This window comes from Ambystoma mexicanum, chromosome 5p, assembly GCF_040938575.1.
Source record: "Ambystoma mexicanum isolate Mex_15411 chromosome 5p, UKY_AmexF1_1, whole genome shotgun sequence".
Lineage (NCBI taxonomy): Eukaryota > Metazoa > Chordata > Amphibia > Caudata > Ambystomatidae > Ambystoma > Ambystoma mexicanum.
Genome location: NC_090930.1, coordinates 944,462,031 through 944,482,152, shown reverse-complemented (window position 1 = coordinate 944,482,152; position 20,122 = coordinate 944,462,031). Strand labels below are relative to the sequence as shown.

At 44.4% G+C, this 20,122-nt stretch overlaps 1 protein-coding gene across 2 annotated transcripts in view; it reads left to right on the top strand.

Annotated features, from left to right (window-relative positions):
- ANKRD12 (ankyrin repeat domain 12) overlaps window positions 1-20,122 on the top strand; it is a 1,194,452-nt gene that overhangs the window by 1,131,271 nt on the left and 43,059 nt on the right. For both annotated transcript variants that reach the window (XM_069613394.1, XM_069613393.1), the window contains one exon: window positions 5,156-5,251. In XM_069613394.1, the coding sequence (XP_069469495.1) occupies window positions 5,156-5,251 (96 nt within the window). The remainder of the gene's footprint in view (window positions 1-5,155; window positions 5,252-20,122) is intronic.

Genomic DNA, 20,122 nt, shown 5'->3' with positions numbered 1-20,122 from the left:
AAGGAGTAACCTGACAATCCTATGGGCTGAGATCTTTGGAAGAAAAGCTCAAAAAGCCAGTAAGAACAGGTGACTGAAATGTAGAAAGGGGAGAGGTCCCAGTGAAACAGGTTCTTTCCTGGAATAGCCAAAGAACCCAGAAGTAGGCAAGACATGTACCCAGCAACTTTGTTTTAAGACTTTAAAAAAAGATTTCCTGCGAACCAACTGAGGTTGGAGAGAAGCCAATTTGTTTTTACTTTTAATTTTCCCAAACACTTAGTTAATTAAGACCTTTGGATTAGTTTCGACATTTGAGATGCACCTTATTCATACCGTTTATTATTTCATGCAAACAATGTAAAAGTTACTTAATACCTTACACTTAAGTTTTTAGTGTTTGTCTGGTCATTTGATCTCCATCAGAGACATGATAAGGCACAGCTATTTTAATTTCTCGAGAGGAAGGTAGTCCAGATATCAGCAACTGGAATAGGACCAGCATTGCCCTCCAAAGGAATCAACAAACGACTACGCTCATCTCATGTTAGTGTAAAAATTCCATGTAGTGGGTCTTTTTGGCTAACTCTTAGTCCTCTAAACATTTTGCTGGCTTTTCAACTTTCTTTTTTGTTATCAGTGGGATGTCTACTGAAGTCCCTGTGTAATTGAACTCAGTTTTTATGTGATGGCTCTGGGCATCATTCCAAATTTGGCAGCAATTTGGTGGCAAAATCAGTTACTGTGTGCTGCCAGTCGGTTCCTGTGGGTTTACCGTGGGATTACAAGTGGTGATAGGGCGGTGTTGGTCCCCATTTTTGGATTCCATAAAACTCCATGCGATTTTTGGGAATTCTGCCAATTTTTGCCTTTAAAATTGAGGATTTACCTCCAGCATGATTCTCGAGGAAAATCCCCCACTTCAAGGACACAAATCGGAATTTGGCGGCGCAGTAAAAACAGCGGTCATTCCGTTATGGAATCACCGCCACTTTTTCACTGCACCGTACAACTTGTGATGAGGCACTCTGTTTTGTTCTTGGTTGTTCTCTCATCCAAAAAGTGTTTTTCTGACTACTCCATGCTGTAGCAATGTTACTGCGTTACAATCCAAATGGCCATATTTGGTTACAAGTGCATTTTTGATGTCCTTCAACCGCTCAATTTTGTTTTTGGCTTATGTTCGCTTGTACCACTGGCAATGTCCAAAATGGCTGTCCCGTCTACATAGGCTCTGTCAGAGTCAACAAAGCTTCCTCTGTTTAGAGAGCTTTCATGTTTAGACTAGTTAGGGATCTTCCAGACTTCCCAGTCCACATCTCTGTGGGTGTGCCTGATGAGTCTTTGAATGTTTTGCTGGCCGTCAAAACTTGAATGCTGTATGGCTGTGGATTGGTGGGCATGTTTGCATCTGCCTCTGTGTGAATGTGTATATCTGGGGGAAAGCCTGTGCCATTCCCAGATCCATTTTGGAACATAGCTGGAAGGTCTGCTGGCTACTCCCGAGGATGCTGTGACCACATATCCTCAATTGACCTTGTCTTTTTGTGGATGCTCTACTGTCCTTGCTTGTTGGAAGGATACCTGCTGGATGCATCTGCTGGTTCCCTTGGACTTTCACTCGTAGAACATTCGGCCCAGTGTGCAAGAATCTCCAGGCCTTCAGCCATTGTGTCCCCCTAGATGCCCTCCTGTCCTTGTTGGTAGAGAACCTGCAGCCTTCATAAAAATGGAGGGGTTTGATGCTACCCCACCTTAATCTTGATATGGGACATAGTGTGTTACCTAGTGCCATTGTTTCGCATCAAGGGACCCCTGATGCCTGGCTGGCCTGTGTGCCCTTCTGAGCCACCTTTGGCCTGAGTGCTGTATTCTCTTTAACTGCTCCTTCACTGATGTCACTGCATAGGCATCCTACTTCTTGTGGGTTGTTACGAGTATTTTGTCTTTGTTGTGATCCTAGTGTCTGAGCTCCAGCTGTACCTGGCACTGTTCATACTGACCAGAGGAACATGTCCCTGACATCTCCCCAGATGGGTGGGTGGCAAAGATGTATTCATTAGAATACAGTTTGATTTTCCCAGTCCTATCACCTGCCTTCACACAAACGTCTTCTGTGGAGTGCAACACAGTTATGCCATCAAATGAGCAATTCTAATGGCAAATGTACAGGCTCTGCATGGGATCCAATGCCAAACAAACTAAATTCCTCTACAAACTGTGATGAGTTCTGTGGGGACATCACTGATCCCCAGTCTAAAGTCTCCTCCCATGTGGTCAGGGGAAGGCAGCACTATGACACTGGTGTTGGTATTCTGAGGGTGGATCACCTGGGGGGTGGGGAGGGTGGCAGTCAGGGGGAGGTGATGGTTTCAGCAGAAGGGATGCAGTATTCTTCCATTTTCTATGAAGAAGACCCCCTGATTCCAGAGTTTCTAATGGCATGTTGTCATTATTCAGAATTCTTTAATTGTAAGAACTTAAAACCTCCTGTTAAACATCTCAAACAGAACTTTATTAATTAATATACATAACACCTCTAAAACTCTTTTGACATCTGATGTTTATGATGATTGTAATGTAGACAAAAGTGTTTCACTATATAACTTGAAACCGTGTGAAAATCCTTTGGACTCCAATTCTCAGAAAGCTTTGAGTACTGGGGCGAAGAAGAGGAGCGGGGAGTTAATATGGAGTAACAGTAATACCAAGTGTAATTTACGGTCTAGTTGTCAATCACTCAATTAGCTGCGCGGGACTTTTAAACTCAAAAATCACCTACAGGTGAAGGAGAAGTGGAAGCAAGCTGCAGAGCATGCGGAGTGGGAAGCAGACCCAGAGGCAGAATTATAGAGATGAGCCGTACTGGTAAGCGGAGATGCTTGCAGGAAGCTGCCTGGAGTTGTAAGGTACCAGAGCAGAGGAACTCCGGTAAACATGTAGCATGAGCCCTGGAGGGAGCGCTAGATGACAAATCCTCACTGCAGGACCAGGTAGGAAGCGGTCCTGTGGAATGGAAACTGTTCCATTGGCAAAACAGCAAATATATGACGCAGGAACCGAGGGTGACCTGGACTGATGGGAAAAGCCTACCAAACAGAAAATCTCTGCTGTAGCCGCACGTAGAACTGGTGAGTCGACCCACAGGAGTTGGGGGGGGGGGGGACCGGGGCGTGCCCCCACGTTTCTGAACACTTGGGAACATATTTTGACTATCTACCAAGTAGACTGGAAGCACAAGGGCAAAAGTGGTACAATTCTCCTTATATTAGATACCAGTTTGGGGAAACCTGGAAAACGCATTGCCAAAAGCCAATCTATATTAAGAAGGATGTTGACAGACAGAACTTGAGCAAACCTCCATATATGGGATGTCAGCATGGGAGAAGTTGGAACAAGTTTTAACTGACTGCAGTCAACAAAGTTCAACCAGTAAAGAGTTACAACTGGGTTATACTTTAAGAAGGAAAGTGAACATTGCAGACAGACCTGATACAAGATGTACATCAGGTAGTGAACCTTTTTGGGAAGAGATACCTGGCAGAAGAATATCTTAGGCGATCTGCAAGGACCAAAATGGAGGTAGGTATTCCTGGCAGGAGAGTAAATTAGGATATCTATTCAGTTGGGAAGTTCCTGTAAAGGGAATACCAGGAAATCCAATCTTGTGTTAAAGGGATACTTTGTCATGTTCAATCTTTGTTGAAATGGAACATTTGCTTTGCCATCCTGAAAATTAGGAAAGACTCGCTCTTGCTAAATTCTAACCAGCGTTAGGAAAAGATATTTGTTTTGGTCATTCTGAAAATCATAAGACTTTCTTTTGGTGTATTCCAACCTGTGTTGTAGAAAGAACATTTGCTTTGCCATCTTGAGGAAAACATTAAGTGTAAGAGATATTTTTCATTATTTTTAATAGACCTTTGGTGAAACAGAACATTCAAAGCACTTTTCCTGAAATAGTTCAGAGGAAGAGAACAAACCCTGGGCACAAATATTGTTTTGTTGAACTTATATATATGATAAAGAGAACATTTACCTTGTATCTTTTGATTCCGTATGTTAGTGTGAGGGTCAGATGTATTTTGGACACAAGGTCAATTTGCTTTAGTCTTAGTTTCCTAAGCAGGGACACTCTCATTTGGATAGAGAAAGATAGCCTTTTTCAAAACCCTCTTCTTTTAATAAACATGGCTAATTTTGAGAACATTACAACTTTGTTTTCGCCTCTCATTGCTGATCCTTCACATACGGTGTCAGGGTTGGGATCAGATTCAGTTGACCCAAGCTGGGTATCCCACACAAATAGAGTAAAAACTAGCACTCACTCATCTGTGTATATCATTAACTCAGTATTTGGATGTTTAGAGCATGCATGGAATCATCTGTGCTTCCTGCACTGTCACCTGTGGCACCCCCAGGGTGTTGCCCTATCCCAAATGATTTTCAGTTTTTACATTGAACCATTGGGGTCGACTACTCTGGCACAACATCACTTTAAACCAGCATGGCAACGACACACAGGTCTACCTCTGTGTCATCAGGCAGTGGAATTAAACTTCAGATCAAATATAGGTACCACCCAGAGATGACCGCAGTGTACCTCTACTTTAATCCAACAAAGACTGAGTTTGTTCTTCTCGCTGCTTGTCCCCTACCATCCCTGCTAGCGGCAAGTATTTGGGTACATTGATTAGGTCATCTTGATAAAGAAAACAAATATAAATGTTATTGCTTGATGCCAACTGGGACGTTGGTGCTGAATCAAACACTTTACCTCAAAAGTACCAGCCCTGGTCTGTCGCATATTCATTGGGACAATTTCCTCCTCTTTGATTTCCTCCAACTCGGCTCCCAAGGTTGTTTGTCATGCAATAGCACACCATGTCTCTGGTTAGAGCAAATATGATTATTTCACCCTCGTACCCAGACCACCATTGGGTTGTTTATACATGTTTGCATTTAATTCATATAAATGAGCATCCTCTCCAGTCTTCCAACCAGATTACCTGAGGGAGAATGTACACGTTTTAACACATTGTACATATATGACATGTACATTTTAGTTTCTTCACATCGTGGATCATGAGGAATGTTACTTTTTTAATTTAGCTTTGTAAATAACTCATGCAACCAAATTATATTACTTTAAACCCTTTCTCGATCTCTGCAACAGATTGATGATGGGAAAACATCAGTACGTGACCGTTTCAATGCAAGGCAGTTTATGTCGTGGTTACAAGATGTAGATGACAAGTTTGACAAACTGAAGGTATGTAAATCAATTATTTTCCTGTGAAAATTTGATCTGTACTTCCAACCTAATCAGTTATGATTATTAGAATTGCTTTTTGACAAGAAGTCACTGGTCTCAGCAAGGTTTTTAGTGATGAGGTTAAGAACAAGAAATTGTGCACAAAGATTGTCTTTGAATGGAATTTAGAACTTTCTTGGTTCAGGGACTGAAAGACCTTGTGTACATGTAGCAATTGCACTTCCAAACCATTGCGGAACACTTTTGTGGCAATGGCAGTCGGCTCACAGCCTTTACCTGTTTTTCTCATATATCTCACTTGTTGCATTTTAATGTATTGCATGTCATTTGTTGCATTTTTTTTTTTTTAACAACTATATTTATGCGGTTGTACACATGGAAAAACATTACATATGTGAGGCTTGCACAATGGAAAGCAATACTTTTTTTAGCATATAACATAGTGTTCTATTTACCAAGTTTCTCCTCCATCATACCCCCAGAAACCCAGTTTCTGTTTGGGTGAAACTGGCGGTCCCAAGAAATCCGCAAATACAGTCTCGGAAGTTTGGGTTTAAGTGTTAATGCTGGAAATTCTCGGTCATAGTCTAAGACTGAGGTCCAAATGTTTGTGAATTGGTGTAATACGCCAGCCTTCTTAGCTGCAGTAACATTCTTGGCCACCAAGATATCCCATATCTTGATCCACTATAGAATTAATAGAGGACCTTCAGGGGATTTCCAATTTCGGGCTAAAGTAATCCGTGCAGCTAGGGGAAGCTGTATTATTAATTTGGCGGTTCCCTCAGATTTAGGGTAAACTTCTTTAACTGGAGCGCCAGGAAGAGTAACTTCAGTATTCATTGAAAGTCTGATATGGGTAATGGCCTCTATTATGGTGACAATTTCCTCCCAAAAAGAGTTAATAAGCAGACATTCCCACCACTTGTGGAAATATGTACCTTGTGCTACACACTTCCGCCAACATGTTGGATCCAACATTGCTTGAAAATTGTGTTGTTGCATTGGAGAATAATGCAAGCGGAATAAGAGTTTCAGGGCACATTCATTATTAGTTAAGCATCTGGAAGAAGAGTCGTTCCTAGTCCAAATGTCCAGCCAAATTTGGTCCTCCATCGGTTGACCCAGGTCTTTTTCCCAACGGCTCATATATGTAGGGCGATTCACAAGCATGTTGTTTGCATGGAGTTTATATATCCTAGAAATACTTCTAGCTTGTGGCTCCTCCTGTATGGTTGCGTGTGGCCCTCTGTCTGGTCAATGGGTGTGTTATCCAGTGGTGTCATTGTACAAAGGAGAATCTAGCTGATTCAGATAGTTGAAATGCTGCTTTACAGCTTTCAAAAGCCCCTTGCCTCCAGTTTCTAAATGCTCCCGGTTGCATGCCGGGGGAGAAGACAGGGTAATAAAAAATTGGGGAGTAAGGGCCAGTACCTCTTGGAATCTTTTCTTGTTGCAATGCCCAGTCCCAAGTCCTTAATGGTACCCTTGAGGGGGCGAGCAAGTCTCAGCATTGTCTCTGTGCTGTGTGCCGTGAATGAATGGCAAAACGCAGAGGCGGAGTGGGAGTGTAGCATGTTCAATGTTGACCCATTTTGGTGGGGTGTTGGAAGACATCCATGTCAGGAGATGTGAGATTTGTGCCGCCGCATAGTACCTGCGCAAGTCTGGAGCACCAAGCCCACCCATCATCACCCTCCTGGGAATCCTAGCTTTCCTGCCCCACCATATGAACCATAACATTTTCCGTTGAAGGCAAGTAAAGAATTTCTGCTGGATCTCTACTGTTAGGGACGTGCAAAAATAAAGGAAGTGGGGGAGTAAGTTCATTTTAATGGCTGTGATCCGTCCCACCATAGAGATTTCCTGCGTCGTCCACCTCTCTAAGTCTGCCTCAAACACTTTGAAAAGGGGTTCAAAATTTGCCCTAAATAATTCTTTCGGGGAAGCAGTGATGTGGACCCCCAAATATTCTATTGATTTCTTTTCCCACTGAATTTGGCAGGATGGTTGAAGAGAAAGAATTTTGTCAATGATCAGTCCCACCCCCAGTGCCATGGTTTTGCCAGAATTTATTTCAAAACCTTTCACCTGTCCGAAGGATTTTAACTCCAGGAGCTAATTATGAAGGGAGGTTTGAATGTTGGTCAATGTAAGTAAAATATCATCAGCGTAGAGGGATAATTTATGTTGTGAATCATGTATTTTGACCCCTTCGATGACGGGGTTGTTACGTATCCGCTGAGCGAGGGGCTCCATGATTAGAGCAAATATTGTAGGGGAAAGAGGGGCATACCTGACGCGTCTCACATGTAAGGGCATAGGGGATGTTTGCTCCCGATTTACCCGGAATTAGGTATTAAGTGATGTGTCGTTGGCCAGAATCATTTTGCAGAAGAGAGGACCAAAATGGAACGCCTCCAGGGTTAACTACATGAAGGCCCAGTCTACCTTGTCAAATGCTTTTGTAGCATCCAGCGGCAAGAGTGCTAGTTTACGGTGTTCAGATGTTACGGTTTCTATCAAGTTCAGAGTGCGTTGATTATATTGTCCCCTGTCCTTCTCCCCAGGACAAAACCTGTTTGGTCCAAATCTATTACTGTGGGAGTACTTGAGCTAGACGATTGGCCAATACCTTAGAGTAAGTGTTAGCATCAATGTTTAAAAGAGAGATTGGCCTATAGGAAGCACAATCCTTAGGGTCTTTATCAGACTTTAGCAGCAGGATGGTCGTAGAGGTCTGCCTAGGGAGTCATAGAACCCTTCCCTGAAGGAGTTAAAGAGAGCTGTCAGCGGAGATAAGAGTTGGGCTCAAAAGAGTTTATAACATTTTGTTGAGAATCCATCAGGGCCTGAGGCCCTAGTTTTCAGAGATCTGATAACTGCATCTACTTTCATCTGAATAGGGTTTCTAAACCATCACTTTCGTCTAGAAAAAGATGTGGTAGGGCGGCCTTCATGATCTATTGCTTCTTACAAAGGCATAGTTTCAATTAGGTGGGACTCCGATAGCTGTAATTTAGCCTGTTCCCCATACTGTACCACCCCCTGCTGGTCACGCAGGCCCATAATCATATTACGTATTTTAGATTTGGCTAGCTTCCTCGCTAAGCAAAGTAAATTGCTGCACACATTAAAAACTGCACCACACTTGATTGGTGAAAAGTAATTCTTATTTGGTGTTGTAAGTCACGATCAGAAACACAATAATGAAAAACAAACAGTGCCCTCTCAGATAACAGTGTCTTTTTCAAATCAGGGCAAATTAGGACCAAGTTTCATTAGGAAAAATTGGTTCAAATCCAAAGAGCAAAGAATTCAAGGGTTGGATCCCTCCTGAAAAGAGTTGGTTCAGTCTCCTCGCGTCGATAAGAATTACTTTTCACCAATCAAGTGTGGCGCAGTTTTTAATGTGTGCAGCAATTTACTTCCCTTTGTCAGTTTAAGAGGTGGGGGCCATTGCCTCTTTCTGCTGCACTCACCTGCGACACCATTTTGCGAATTCAAGCTTGAATCAAGCGCACGGTTGTATCTAAGTTGGTAACCAAAAACCCCACTCTCCCTCGAGCTTCTTCGCTAGTCTGGTTAGCTTTTTTACTCTTGCCATAGTAGCCGGCTTCTTTACTAAAAGGGATTGCGCCGTTTCCTCAGCATAGATGGCCTCTAGCTTTTTTCGGGCAGTTTGTAGGGATCGGTGGAATTTTGGGGGCCAACCTTTTGTATATCTACCTTCAATCTCTGATATTTCCTGCTCCAGCTGGGATTGTGCCTGTCGTTTACGCTTATGATAAGCTGTTGTATGGGCTATTAGTTCCCCCCTAATTATTGCCTTCAGGGCATCCCAAGTGGTTGCGGTCGACGTGAGTTCTACGGAGTTCTCTTTTGAAGTAATTCCGTATGGCTTTAGCTGTTGCATCCCTAAGGGCCATGTCATTTAGGATTGGGTCATATAGGCACCACTGCGCCCTAGAGGGTGGATAGGGTCTCAAACCCTGACAGTTAAGAGGACCGGGGTATGATCTGATAGCACTCTAGGGCCGATAGACACTCCATCAACAAATTACCTAAACTGGGGGGCCGCTAAAAAAAGCATATCTATACAAGAGGAAGAGTGGTGTACAGGAGAAAGAAAAAGGTAAAATCCTGTTCCCCCGGGTGTAGTACTCTCCAGGGGTCAAACACCCCCAAATATTTAAAGAAATGGAGTATACCCAAAGCAATTTTAAAATGTCTACATGTGGGGGTCATGCGTTTTATCTATCTAAGGGTCAGGGACCCTGTTAAAGTCACCCCAATTAGAACTTGACCTTCTAGAAAGGGGAGAACTGTAGCTTCTAGGTCTTTGAAAAAATAATGCTTGTCTTTTGTTGGGGGCATAAATCGAAATCAGAGTATACAATTGCCCATATAACATACCTATAACACTGATATAGTGTCCCTCCGGTCCATATATAATGTCCAAATCCCTAAATGGGGTTCCTTTCGCCAACAGAATAGCTGTGCCACCAGTTTTCGAGCCACTGGAAGCTAGGAATTGTCTTGAAAAGTCTTTGTTCCATAGGCGAATAAAGTCCGAAGGGAGTAGGTGAGTTTCCTGTAGAAAGATCAGGTCTTTCAGGCCCACATTCTCATCAATGTGTTAAGTACCGAAAAGGACGTTAAAAGGGTTAACCTTTTTGGTATTTAAGACCTATTCTGAAGTTGGCACATTCTTACAAAGTTGGAAGGAATGCACCACTTTCGGAATACTTGTGGCGGTTGCTAGGATGGTTTGGAAACCAACCTAGCAACCGCTCCATTTGTAAACTGGCTTTTTAGAAGGCTATTCTCTCCACCAGTTTAATATGTGCGCTAAACTAGCGCACATATACGGTACACTTTTGGTGGTGTTAAATTGGAGGAGTGCCACAAGAAGCCTTGTTTGGTGTAAATTAAAGTGTTCTTGTACACCTGTGTGTTTATGAACACTTTCATGTACACCAAACCGAGCAGCTTCAACGTTGCATCTCCAACGTTGAAGCTGCTCGCTTTAAATGAAAGTGTTCATATACACCGCACGGGTGTACATGAACACTTTAATTTACACCAAAGTAAGCAGCTTCAACATCCTGCAATGTTGAAGCTGCTCACTTTGGTGTATAGGAACGTGTTCATAAACACCTGTGTTCTCGGCAGCATTTTTGTAAAATAACAAATATGTCGTTATTTTACAAAAATGCTGCTGAGATTGGATTGCACCAGTTAGAACTAAAAACAGGCGCAATCCACACAGTGCACTGTCGTGCTCTACGAGGACGCCCAGGCCCACTTGAGAATACTAGTGGAGCCTGGGCGTACTCTTTTGGCGCAGTGGATCGCGCTGTTTAGCACCTTCACTGTGCCAAATTCAGAATTGGGGCCTCAGTCGTCGAAAAAAATTGGTTCACACTTTGCAGGAGAATTCAATTCTTTTACGTTGAGCAACACAAATTCCACTTTCTGATGGGACAGAGGAGTCATCTGAGAGTCAGTGTCCTCTGTGGAGGGGGGTGGTATTGGGTGAGTTTCATTCGCCATTTAAGTTCCGAGTACTCATGGTTCCATGTGACAACTGTAGTGTTAACTGAGCAAACAAACATAAAAACAACAATTCAAAAATAAACTGAAAAAACAGGGCATTTCGCCCTATCGGCCTCTGAGTGGCATGTCACTCAGGGCCAGGCATTGTCCACGTGTAGCTCAAGGTTCAATCTGCACTTCAACGCTTACTCTCTATGCATTTTTAGACTTCTATATTGAGGGATTTCGCTTTGTGAATAGATCATCCTATTCCGGTGTGCAGTGGAGATTTTCCTAGTCTTCCACTTTTGGGAATCTTCACCCAGATGTTACGTTTCAGTTTAGGAGCTTCACCATTGTCAGTCTTGTGAAAATCTGATAGGGAGTCTCCATTTTTGTGTAGAGGGGATTTCCTCAAGATTTCCTCAGCTTCCTCCAACATGCTGATAGTGCGGGTTGTCCCCTCGAACGTAAACTGTAGGGTCAAGGGGAACAACCAGCAATACTTGATTTTTTTGGTCCTGCAGGCACAGTGTTAGAGGTTTGAGTGACCGTTGTTTCTGGATTGTTGTTGCCAGATCTTGGGAAATTTGTAACACAGTACCCTGGTAAGTCAGTTCGCCTTGTGTGCGACCTGCTGATAGGATCTCCTGTTTGGTGGTAAAGAAGTGAACCCAGGTAATTACATCAGGGGGAGTATTTGATGACAGACCCCAACGTGTGCGTAGTATTTTAGATCACTAGGAGCAGCATCGGCTTATCAAGATGAGACAAAAGATTTTGAAAAAAGTCCCCTATATAATCGTTCAAACCTTGGTCCGAGATTGAGGAGGACATCCCTCTAATTGGTAGATTGTTTCTGCGGGCTCTATATTCAGGGTCTTCCTGTTTGTTTTCCATAGTTTCGTTTCTCCTTTCCAGGATTTGGATCCTTTGTTGTAAGTCCTCCATCGTGGTCGTTTCATCCAATACATGGTCCTCCATTTCTCCCAGTCTTTGCTCCACTTTTAGAACCCTTTGATCTAGTCGGTCCAACGGACATGCAGTTGCAGAACTCAGTTTTAATATCGGTTACAAAATCCTGAATGTCATCCTTGGTGGCCAGTTGACCTGCAGGACGGTCTGGAGACTGGGGTAAAGGCTTCACCATTTCTGTTTTTTTCCCCCTTGTCTGACGATTTCAGCATTGTGGTAATATCTGCATTGTTGTGTGCTTTTGGCTGTCTTGACATGTTGCATGGCTATTCAGGTTTCCCTCTTACCATTTCAGCTATATCATTTTAATCAATGTGAGAGCGTGATTACCTTGTTCACCAGCGAAGCAGTGTGTCTAGATTACATGAGAAGCGCTTATTAGAACTGATTATTGCAAAGTATGGCACACCAGGTATGAAATGATATTTATAATGTGCCGGTACGCAAGTATTTCTAGGTGCGTGTATTCACCCAAGTGAATACTTACCCAAGTAGGTGAGTATTCACCCAAGTTCCACGCGGTACCTCTGTAAATCTTGTGTATGTGTTGGGCGTTAGTCCAACAGACCCAGAGTAATAGCCTGGAGGGCTGCGTACAAACAGACAGCAAGAAGCAGTGCACCCGTAAGTGTGTAAGGATCCTGAAAGCCACCTTCTAATGTGCTGTGTTCTTATCGCCTGTTATTGTAAGCTTTGAGTTCCGAAGGTGCCGCCGCCACCCGCAGTCAACATAGAGCAGGAGCTCAGCCCATATAATGGGCAAGACAAAGTTCCCCCATACGTGCTATACCTGCATATTATCACTGTGAGGAACAAGCTCTTCCATTTGCCAGCTTTGGCGAAACTCTGCTCCGAGCTCCCAACACCTCGGCTCTGATCCACCGGCTCCAATGATAGGTGGCTGAATCTGGGTATGCGGTCGGGCGGGCAGCTTTGTTAACTGTATGTGGGTGCCATGTTGGAACTGTTCCACTGCACAGGCGTCTGAGCAATTTGTCTGCACCTCGGTTCCTGCGCTGAGTACAGCGTCGCTCTCTTGTCCATATATCCCTCATGTATTGTCAACCGCAGCCCTTGCTTCACGGGCCGCGAAGAAGGGTTGGAAGTGCTGATTTCTGCATAATGTCTGGGCTTCACACGGAGGCCATCAGCAGAGCGTCCGCATTGCCAGCGCTGCTAGCCACGCCCCCATTTGTTGCGTTTTAATGTATTGCATGACTTCTTCATTTTGCCAAATATATTTTTCATATTACACTGTATTTGACTGCACTGGCCCAGACACAGGGAATCCAAGACCTGGCCCACCTACCGTGTGAACTCCCAGCACAGGTGACAGCCGCAAGCTTTTACTGCACCCTAGGAGGCTGGCACCTCCATCCCTTTCCTGGGATAATTTTCCTATGTTTGCCCACCTATAATGCCCCGCCCCATCCTGTCACCTTACCTTATTATGGATCCTTTTTGATTTATTCTGTAGGTTCCTAATGTCTTTAAGAACCCACTTCTCCAAGGTTATAATCTCATTAGGTACATGAGTCATGTGGGCTAAAAGATGATTGTGGACCCAGTCCTGTAATCAGTTGTAATCAGCATATCCTCACTCATTATAAAATATTTTACATCTCACTTTTTTCGCAAGAACCGACTCATCTCTATTTCTATGAGAAACCAATCGGTAGGGTTGGTGGGGACTAATGACAATCCTTTCTTCAATAGGGAGTATTCGACATCTGATAGAACATGTCCCAATAGATTCACAATCATGTTGCTTACATAATTCTTTAGCGTTGATTGCTCGTTACCGTGTTTGAAAGATACCAAGAGACCCGTGGTTCGCAGTTCTTTCTGAGAACAGGGGCTATATATCTACCTCCCTGTCCTCTTCTTCCTAGAAAAGGCCAGGAAAATCCTACTGATTGTTGATGACCACCCTCAATATGCGTCTCTGAGCTCAAAATGGAAGTCGCATCAAACACCCAAAGGCCTCTCTGAAAGTGATGTCAAATGAACTTTGATCCTGATGGAATCAAATGAAATAACATCAGATGCCATTTAACCCTGATGACCTCACCTGAATTTTCAGGTTAAAGTTAAAAAGTCCTTGGTCGCTTGGATAGAGCTGAAGTTTGGGGACATTCGGGCGCAGGACATCTGGCAACAATTCTAAATTGTTTTTAAGATCAGTTGCACCCCTATGTGTGCAGTTAGGTTGGAGCTGGGATTGTCCCTCTTGCTTCTGTTTGTGCTCCACTTAGATATCTTATCAAGAAATTGGCTGCTGGGTTCCCAAATTATAATGTTAAAAATGCAGTAAGTGAATTTATTAAAAGGAAACCAATACATTCCTCTGGTTGGTGGTCACATACTTCAACTGTCTGTGCAAGATGGGACATTCACAATCCGATTTACCAAATAAGGAGTCTTCATATGATGTTTTGAGTAAAATATTTTTTTAGCAGAAGCACACTCGTGTGAAAAAGACTGGGCCAGTGCAAACCAGTTTAGCTCTCTAAAATGTTGGGTATCAATAAAATATGCCCCAGTCTCTGAAGACTATCTAACCTCAATATTCTCCCCAGGGTTAAGATCCTGTTTTACACATAAGCAACTAAATGATGTTCCAAATGGTGACAAATCATGGACCAACAAGCTCAGTCCTGTGTCTAAAAGGTGTTGTGGCTGCGAAATTGGAGGAAGAGATGATATACCTCCCATTTGATTGTTCTGTAACAAATACCTATTTTTAAGGAAAAGTTTAGTTAGGCCACATCTTCTTAGAGTGGGAATTAAAACAAGATGGGAATCTCTATTGACAATTTGATCAGCTCATGATGTATCGCTCAATTATGACGCGACTCGCTTTATTGATGCTGCAAATAATTTTAGATTTACCTAGCGAGTGAACATGTATAAGGGCCAATAGGCCATGTTTTAATTGGGGTATTTATATATTTTTTGTGAAGGGAGTCTATCTCTGTATGTTTCAACTACAGTTTATTTATATATTTTTGTATTGTAGTGGTGGAAGCTGAATACATTTTCATTGGTGACCGACTTATGTAAAAAATGTACATACGGTTACATTTCATAGAATCATTATTATAATCTGTCATTTGTTTAGCGCCTTTCTGACGTAGCGCCTTTCTGACGCTGTAGGTTGAACGCCCTTTGGGGACCGGAGTGCAGGTATGTGAAATTCGTCAGAGAGGTATAGAATGTGTGTGTGCATTTTAGCTAATACATTGGTAGATAGCGCAGCCAAATCCCATGCAGACGCCCATGTCGAGTTGGCACGTGGATGGGTGCTGAGAGGTCGTCTGGAGAGTAAGCAAGAGCAGGAGATTAATCTATGTGTGCAGTTAGACCGAATTTTATCATGGAGGATAGCTGCATTCTTATGGGAGAGTTGTTGTGCATTGAGCCTTAGAGTAGTGTCTTGATAGCAGATGTGTGTGTGTGGTAGGATGGCTGTGCCTTTGACTAGTTTCCATAAGCATGGATTGTGATACGTACCCGAGTGTCCTGACTGGTTTCTTGGTTGCATAGATGCAGCTGAATTTGGAAGGGTGAATGCAAAACACAGCTACATTCTATCCATTGGCTATATACATGCACCTCTAACAATTCACCTAGAATCTATATAGCGGCTACACTCTATAATGCACCTAGATTCGAAAAAAACATTGTCTACCCTAAAAAAATGTATCTAAATGCAATACAAAGGCTGCCCTCAAAATTCATCTAAATGTAATACATTTGCTAACTTTGTGGTGCAGCAAGATTTCTACTCTAATGGTAAGAATCACAAGTAGTGATAAAGCAATAAGGTATTGGCAGGATTTAGGAGGCACAGCACTGGCTGTGCTCCCAATCCCTACCACCTTACCTGTTTGTAGTGGCAGGTGTCTTTGTATGGCACCCAATGCAAACTGGGCTAACGGGATGGGAGCTGCCCTTTGCCTTCCGACCTTGGTTGGCTGCCACAGGCAAGACTGCCTAGGGCACTTGGTAAAGAGGACTGTTAAAGAGGACCAGTTCCCGGTCACGTGGTCCACACCCACGGGCCTATCGGCAATGGACAGAGCAAGCAGTGGAAGTGGGGATGTGTGTGGAGGGTGAGGCTGGGTGGGAGAGGAAGCAAAAGGAAAGCGCTCAGTGGGAAACACCAAAATCTAGCAAACTCTGTAAAATTAATTTAAAAAAATCAAAAGGAGGCTCACCCCTGGCTGCTTACCACGCTGGACAGCGGTAACAAACCAGTACTAAAGCAGACATAATATTTTAGATAACAACCATATTTTAGGGTGCTGCCTTGATATGCCATGGAGGAGTCATGTTGTGACAGGGGTAGTCCCATATGGCCATTTACTGCCATCTTATACTAATTATAGCTGCATATGCCATGTCTAGAAATCATATGCCAAGTATAGCTCCACATTCCCAGGTCACAATGAATGCCTCGTAGATGGTATGTCACTGCATATAATGTGCATCCACATGCCTAGTTGCTCCTCTCATATGCTAAATGTAGACTCTAATGCCAACAAAATGGCACTTAGTTCCCCATATGTATGGCATCTTTATTATCAGGGATCTGAAGCCTATGGCTTCCATGACCCCTCACAATTGGCTGTGCTGTGTAAGAGATGTTTTGGAAAATATCAGGAGAAGCAAAGAGGGTAGGTCACTCCCACAGGTAATATGCAGCCTCATATGTCCATCTGCTGCCATCACATGCCATGCATGCATGGTCTCAATGCCCCAGAAATGCCAGTTGGAGGGAGTTATGGAGGAATAGGCAGATAAGAGAAGGGAGATAAAAATGAGGTGTGGAGGGAGGCCAGAGAGAGAGAGATTATATGGAGCAAGAGAAAAAATAAGAAATGGCCTGATGTAGTGGGGTAAGAGTGAAGGGGGAGAGAGACAGTAATGGAGAGAGACAGGTGAGCTGGAGGAAGCAAAGGTGTGCAGAAAAAGAAAGAGCTAAGCAAAAGAGGCAGGTGAGAGGGGCTGTAAAGACTACGGACGACTGAGTTGACTAGTAGTGGCAAAGGAAAACATGTGGGCAGGGAGTGGCCTCATTCCTTCCAATTCAGCTCTAAAGCAAGTTACATTTCTCCATTTATCTCAATCCCTTGACAACCCCCACAAACTACAATTAACCTCAAACGTTGCGTAAACATTTTGATTTAACAAGTTGTCCTTCCATTAAACCCGTTGTCTTCCAGCCTACCACACTCTACATCAATTTAGGGATGGGTGTACATGTGGAGAAGCACAGACATAGCCCCCTTCCTCAGACCCGTGGCAAAGACAGCTTTTGGAGCAGAGTGGAGGTGTGGGTGCTTTTGGAGCAGAGTGGAGGTGTGGGTGCATAAGTCCTGATGGGGCATAAGCCTTCTAAATACCAGTTCAGTAGGGGTTGCATATTTTCAATTGTGGGGCATTTATTCTCACTTGGATAAGCATGAGTGACGAAGCTGGTGGTTCTTATCCTGAGCATTTTTTAAATAGGATAAAAAGATGAATTATATTCTATAATTTGTAACACAAAATGGGGTACAAAATCATTAAGTTTGCAATTTGTTCTGTAGGGTAACTCTTGGAAAACACCAATTGATGCCAGGTCACCAACAGTACTCCAGAGCATTTAAAAACACTTCCACGCCAAATATTGTGAAACACTTTAATTATTGTGCCCACAATATACGCCAGCACAACCATTGTAAATCACATGCTTATGGTGCTTAGCCTGTATCCACGATATATGCCAATATGGCCATGTAAATAGTTATTCATGCCAGCTGTGCCCAGGTACACTGTAAAACACTTACGTTGATAGCCACAATATGTGGTTTGCCCTGTAAAACACAGTCATTCCACCTGCATCCAACTATATGCCACTATTTTCACTGTAAGCCCTTTCATAATGGTGTGTGTGCGCCAACAATACATGCCAGCACTGTTGGGGCCTTAAGGGCAGAGGCGTGCCCACAAAGCCAAGAGGAGAAAAGTGCACAAGAGACAAGAGTGTAAGAGATCCTGCAGACAAGAAAGGATGGGCAATAACTACAGAAAGGCAACAAATGCAGGAAACAGAAAGGGGCAGGGAGTAAAAGTAAGACAAACACGTTAGGTTTCCAAGTGTGGTATACACAGAATTGGGGGCAAGAGTTTCCCACTGGTTCAGGGGAAACTCTAGCCTTATTTTTCTTGTAACCTTTATTTTTAGAAGTGTTTGACATTACAACAAAAGTAGTACAGATAGCAGAATACAGATACCTGCCCGCAGAGCTCCGAGTGTGCCGGTCCGGTAACAACGGTGCCGGTAGCTTACCAGCACCGTTGTTACCGCGACCAGCACACTCCTAATGAGGCCCAGTGTCACATACCCCCACCCAGTATTCCTCCAGTTTCGGACCGCTCCAGAGCATGTGTAGATAATCCGCCTCATTCATGTGACATCTCGGGCATGAAGCCGAAGTGACATCTTTGGGGCGTCTAGCAGTGACCTCAGCATTCGTTCCACGTTTTCTTCCATCGGCCCCTCAACGTTGTCTTCTGGTATGCCAATTATCCGAAGGTTGTTGCGGCGAGACATAGATTCTAGGCCTTCATTCTTTTTGCCGATGGTCTGGACCTGTTTTGAAAGCGCAGCAACGTCTGCCCTGAGAGCAAATACTTAATCCGCAGTCGTGCCCGCTCTGTTCTCAACTTCCGTAATGTCTATCTGTTTTGTCCACCCTAGCATTTATAGAGCAGATCGTGCAACTCATGCCATCCAATTTGGAGTGTAACGTGGTGCACCCCTCTTGCATGTATTCCATCATGCACTGGAGCTTGCTGGGGCCCTGTTGGTCGGTTCCACCTCCTGGGTGTTCAGTCGTGCCCTCTGCCCCTTGCATCGCCTTGAATGTAGCCTTCGCAAACATATTGATGGAACTTAGCCTCTTCCCGGCTCCTTTAGTCAATGCGCTCCTGCAGCTAGGAACAGTGACAGTGTTATTAAGGCTGGCAGAGAGTTCTGCACAGCTGCAATATTATGTCCTTATCAAGGGTGCACAGTCATTGAATTGCGCTGCAGAGCTGTGGCAACTACCTCTTCTTCCGCCCACCCGCGCAGTATTTACTGTATATCGGGGAGGATGCTGTCACTTCTTGATTGTATGGCACGCCACCCCGATAGCTGGTGAAGGGGGCGCCTTACTTTAATTAGTTTGTGGCGTTAGAAGCCCAATCGCGCTCGCCGCAGTCGGTCTGGGTCCAAGCCGTGGTATCCCAGCCCGGCGGCTACGGTCAGCAGTGTGACATTGAGCCGGATCTACAGGGACAAAGGCCTTGTGGTTGTGTGTTCAGCTGCAGCAGTATTCCCCTCAGCATTACACCTGTGCAATGTTTCTGTGGAGTTGTGCTTTGGCGTGGTTTATGCCCCTAAATGTGGTCAGCCCGATAGTGTCCACATGAATATAGTTTGGGAGGGGTTGCTCTCTCTTAATGGCAGTCCCTGTGTGACTGGTGCGCCTGTAACTTGATGGGTCTGCGCGTCTGTGTCAACCGGCATAATGCTGTTGGGAGATTGTAGTGTTGCGCCTATGCTCTACGCAGGAGGCCTGCAACTGTCATTGGGATCTTCAGGCCACGCAATGTGCGTTCTTATTTTGGCCTTGCTAGATCCATATTGCTGTGCTGCAGCGAGGAGGTCAGCCGCCCCCCACGTATCTGTTTTTTGGAGCCAACCGCCAGGGCCTGCCCCCAGATGCACAATGGGGCTGATCAGCACCGAGGGAGGCCCACTGGCCTGACGCTGGTAATTTGGGGGGTTTCAGGCCTCAGGCGTTTCCACAAGTCGGGGGGGTACCGACAGAGTATCCTGCAGCCTCAAGTTCGGGCAGCTACAGCCTCCGCTGCTCCGCCCCTTCAATCACTGTGCAACACTGGGCACAGACCATCCAGGAAGCCCCCGGTGTGAACTCCTCCGTCGATGGAGTGCAGCAGAGAAGAGTTTCAGTTTAGGATATTCCCTGTGCACCCAACAAAAATTGACCTAAGGGGTGCACAATGGAGTCACTCTTGCAGGTCTAGAGGTCACTTCGGCTGTCCTGCAGCAGCTGTGCACCACCAGCAAAGTACCACCGCAGCGTCAAGGCAGTTTAGGCGCGAAGGCCACCGCGCACACATCCGCAGGTCTAAGGGTTGCCCCAGCCACAGGGTGAGACCTTCTAGAGCGGCAGTCGATCAGTCCTCCCCACAGATGTTCCTTCAGCAGTCCCATGTAGTTGTAGTTACTTTTACAACCTGGAAAGTAGAGTTCGAAGCTCAGCTGCACTGCCGGGAACCAGAGCTTCACCTTCAAGC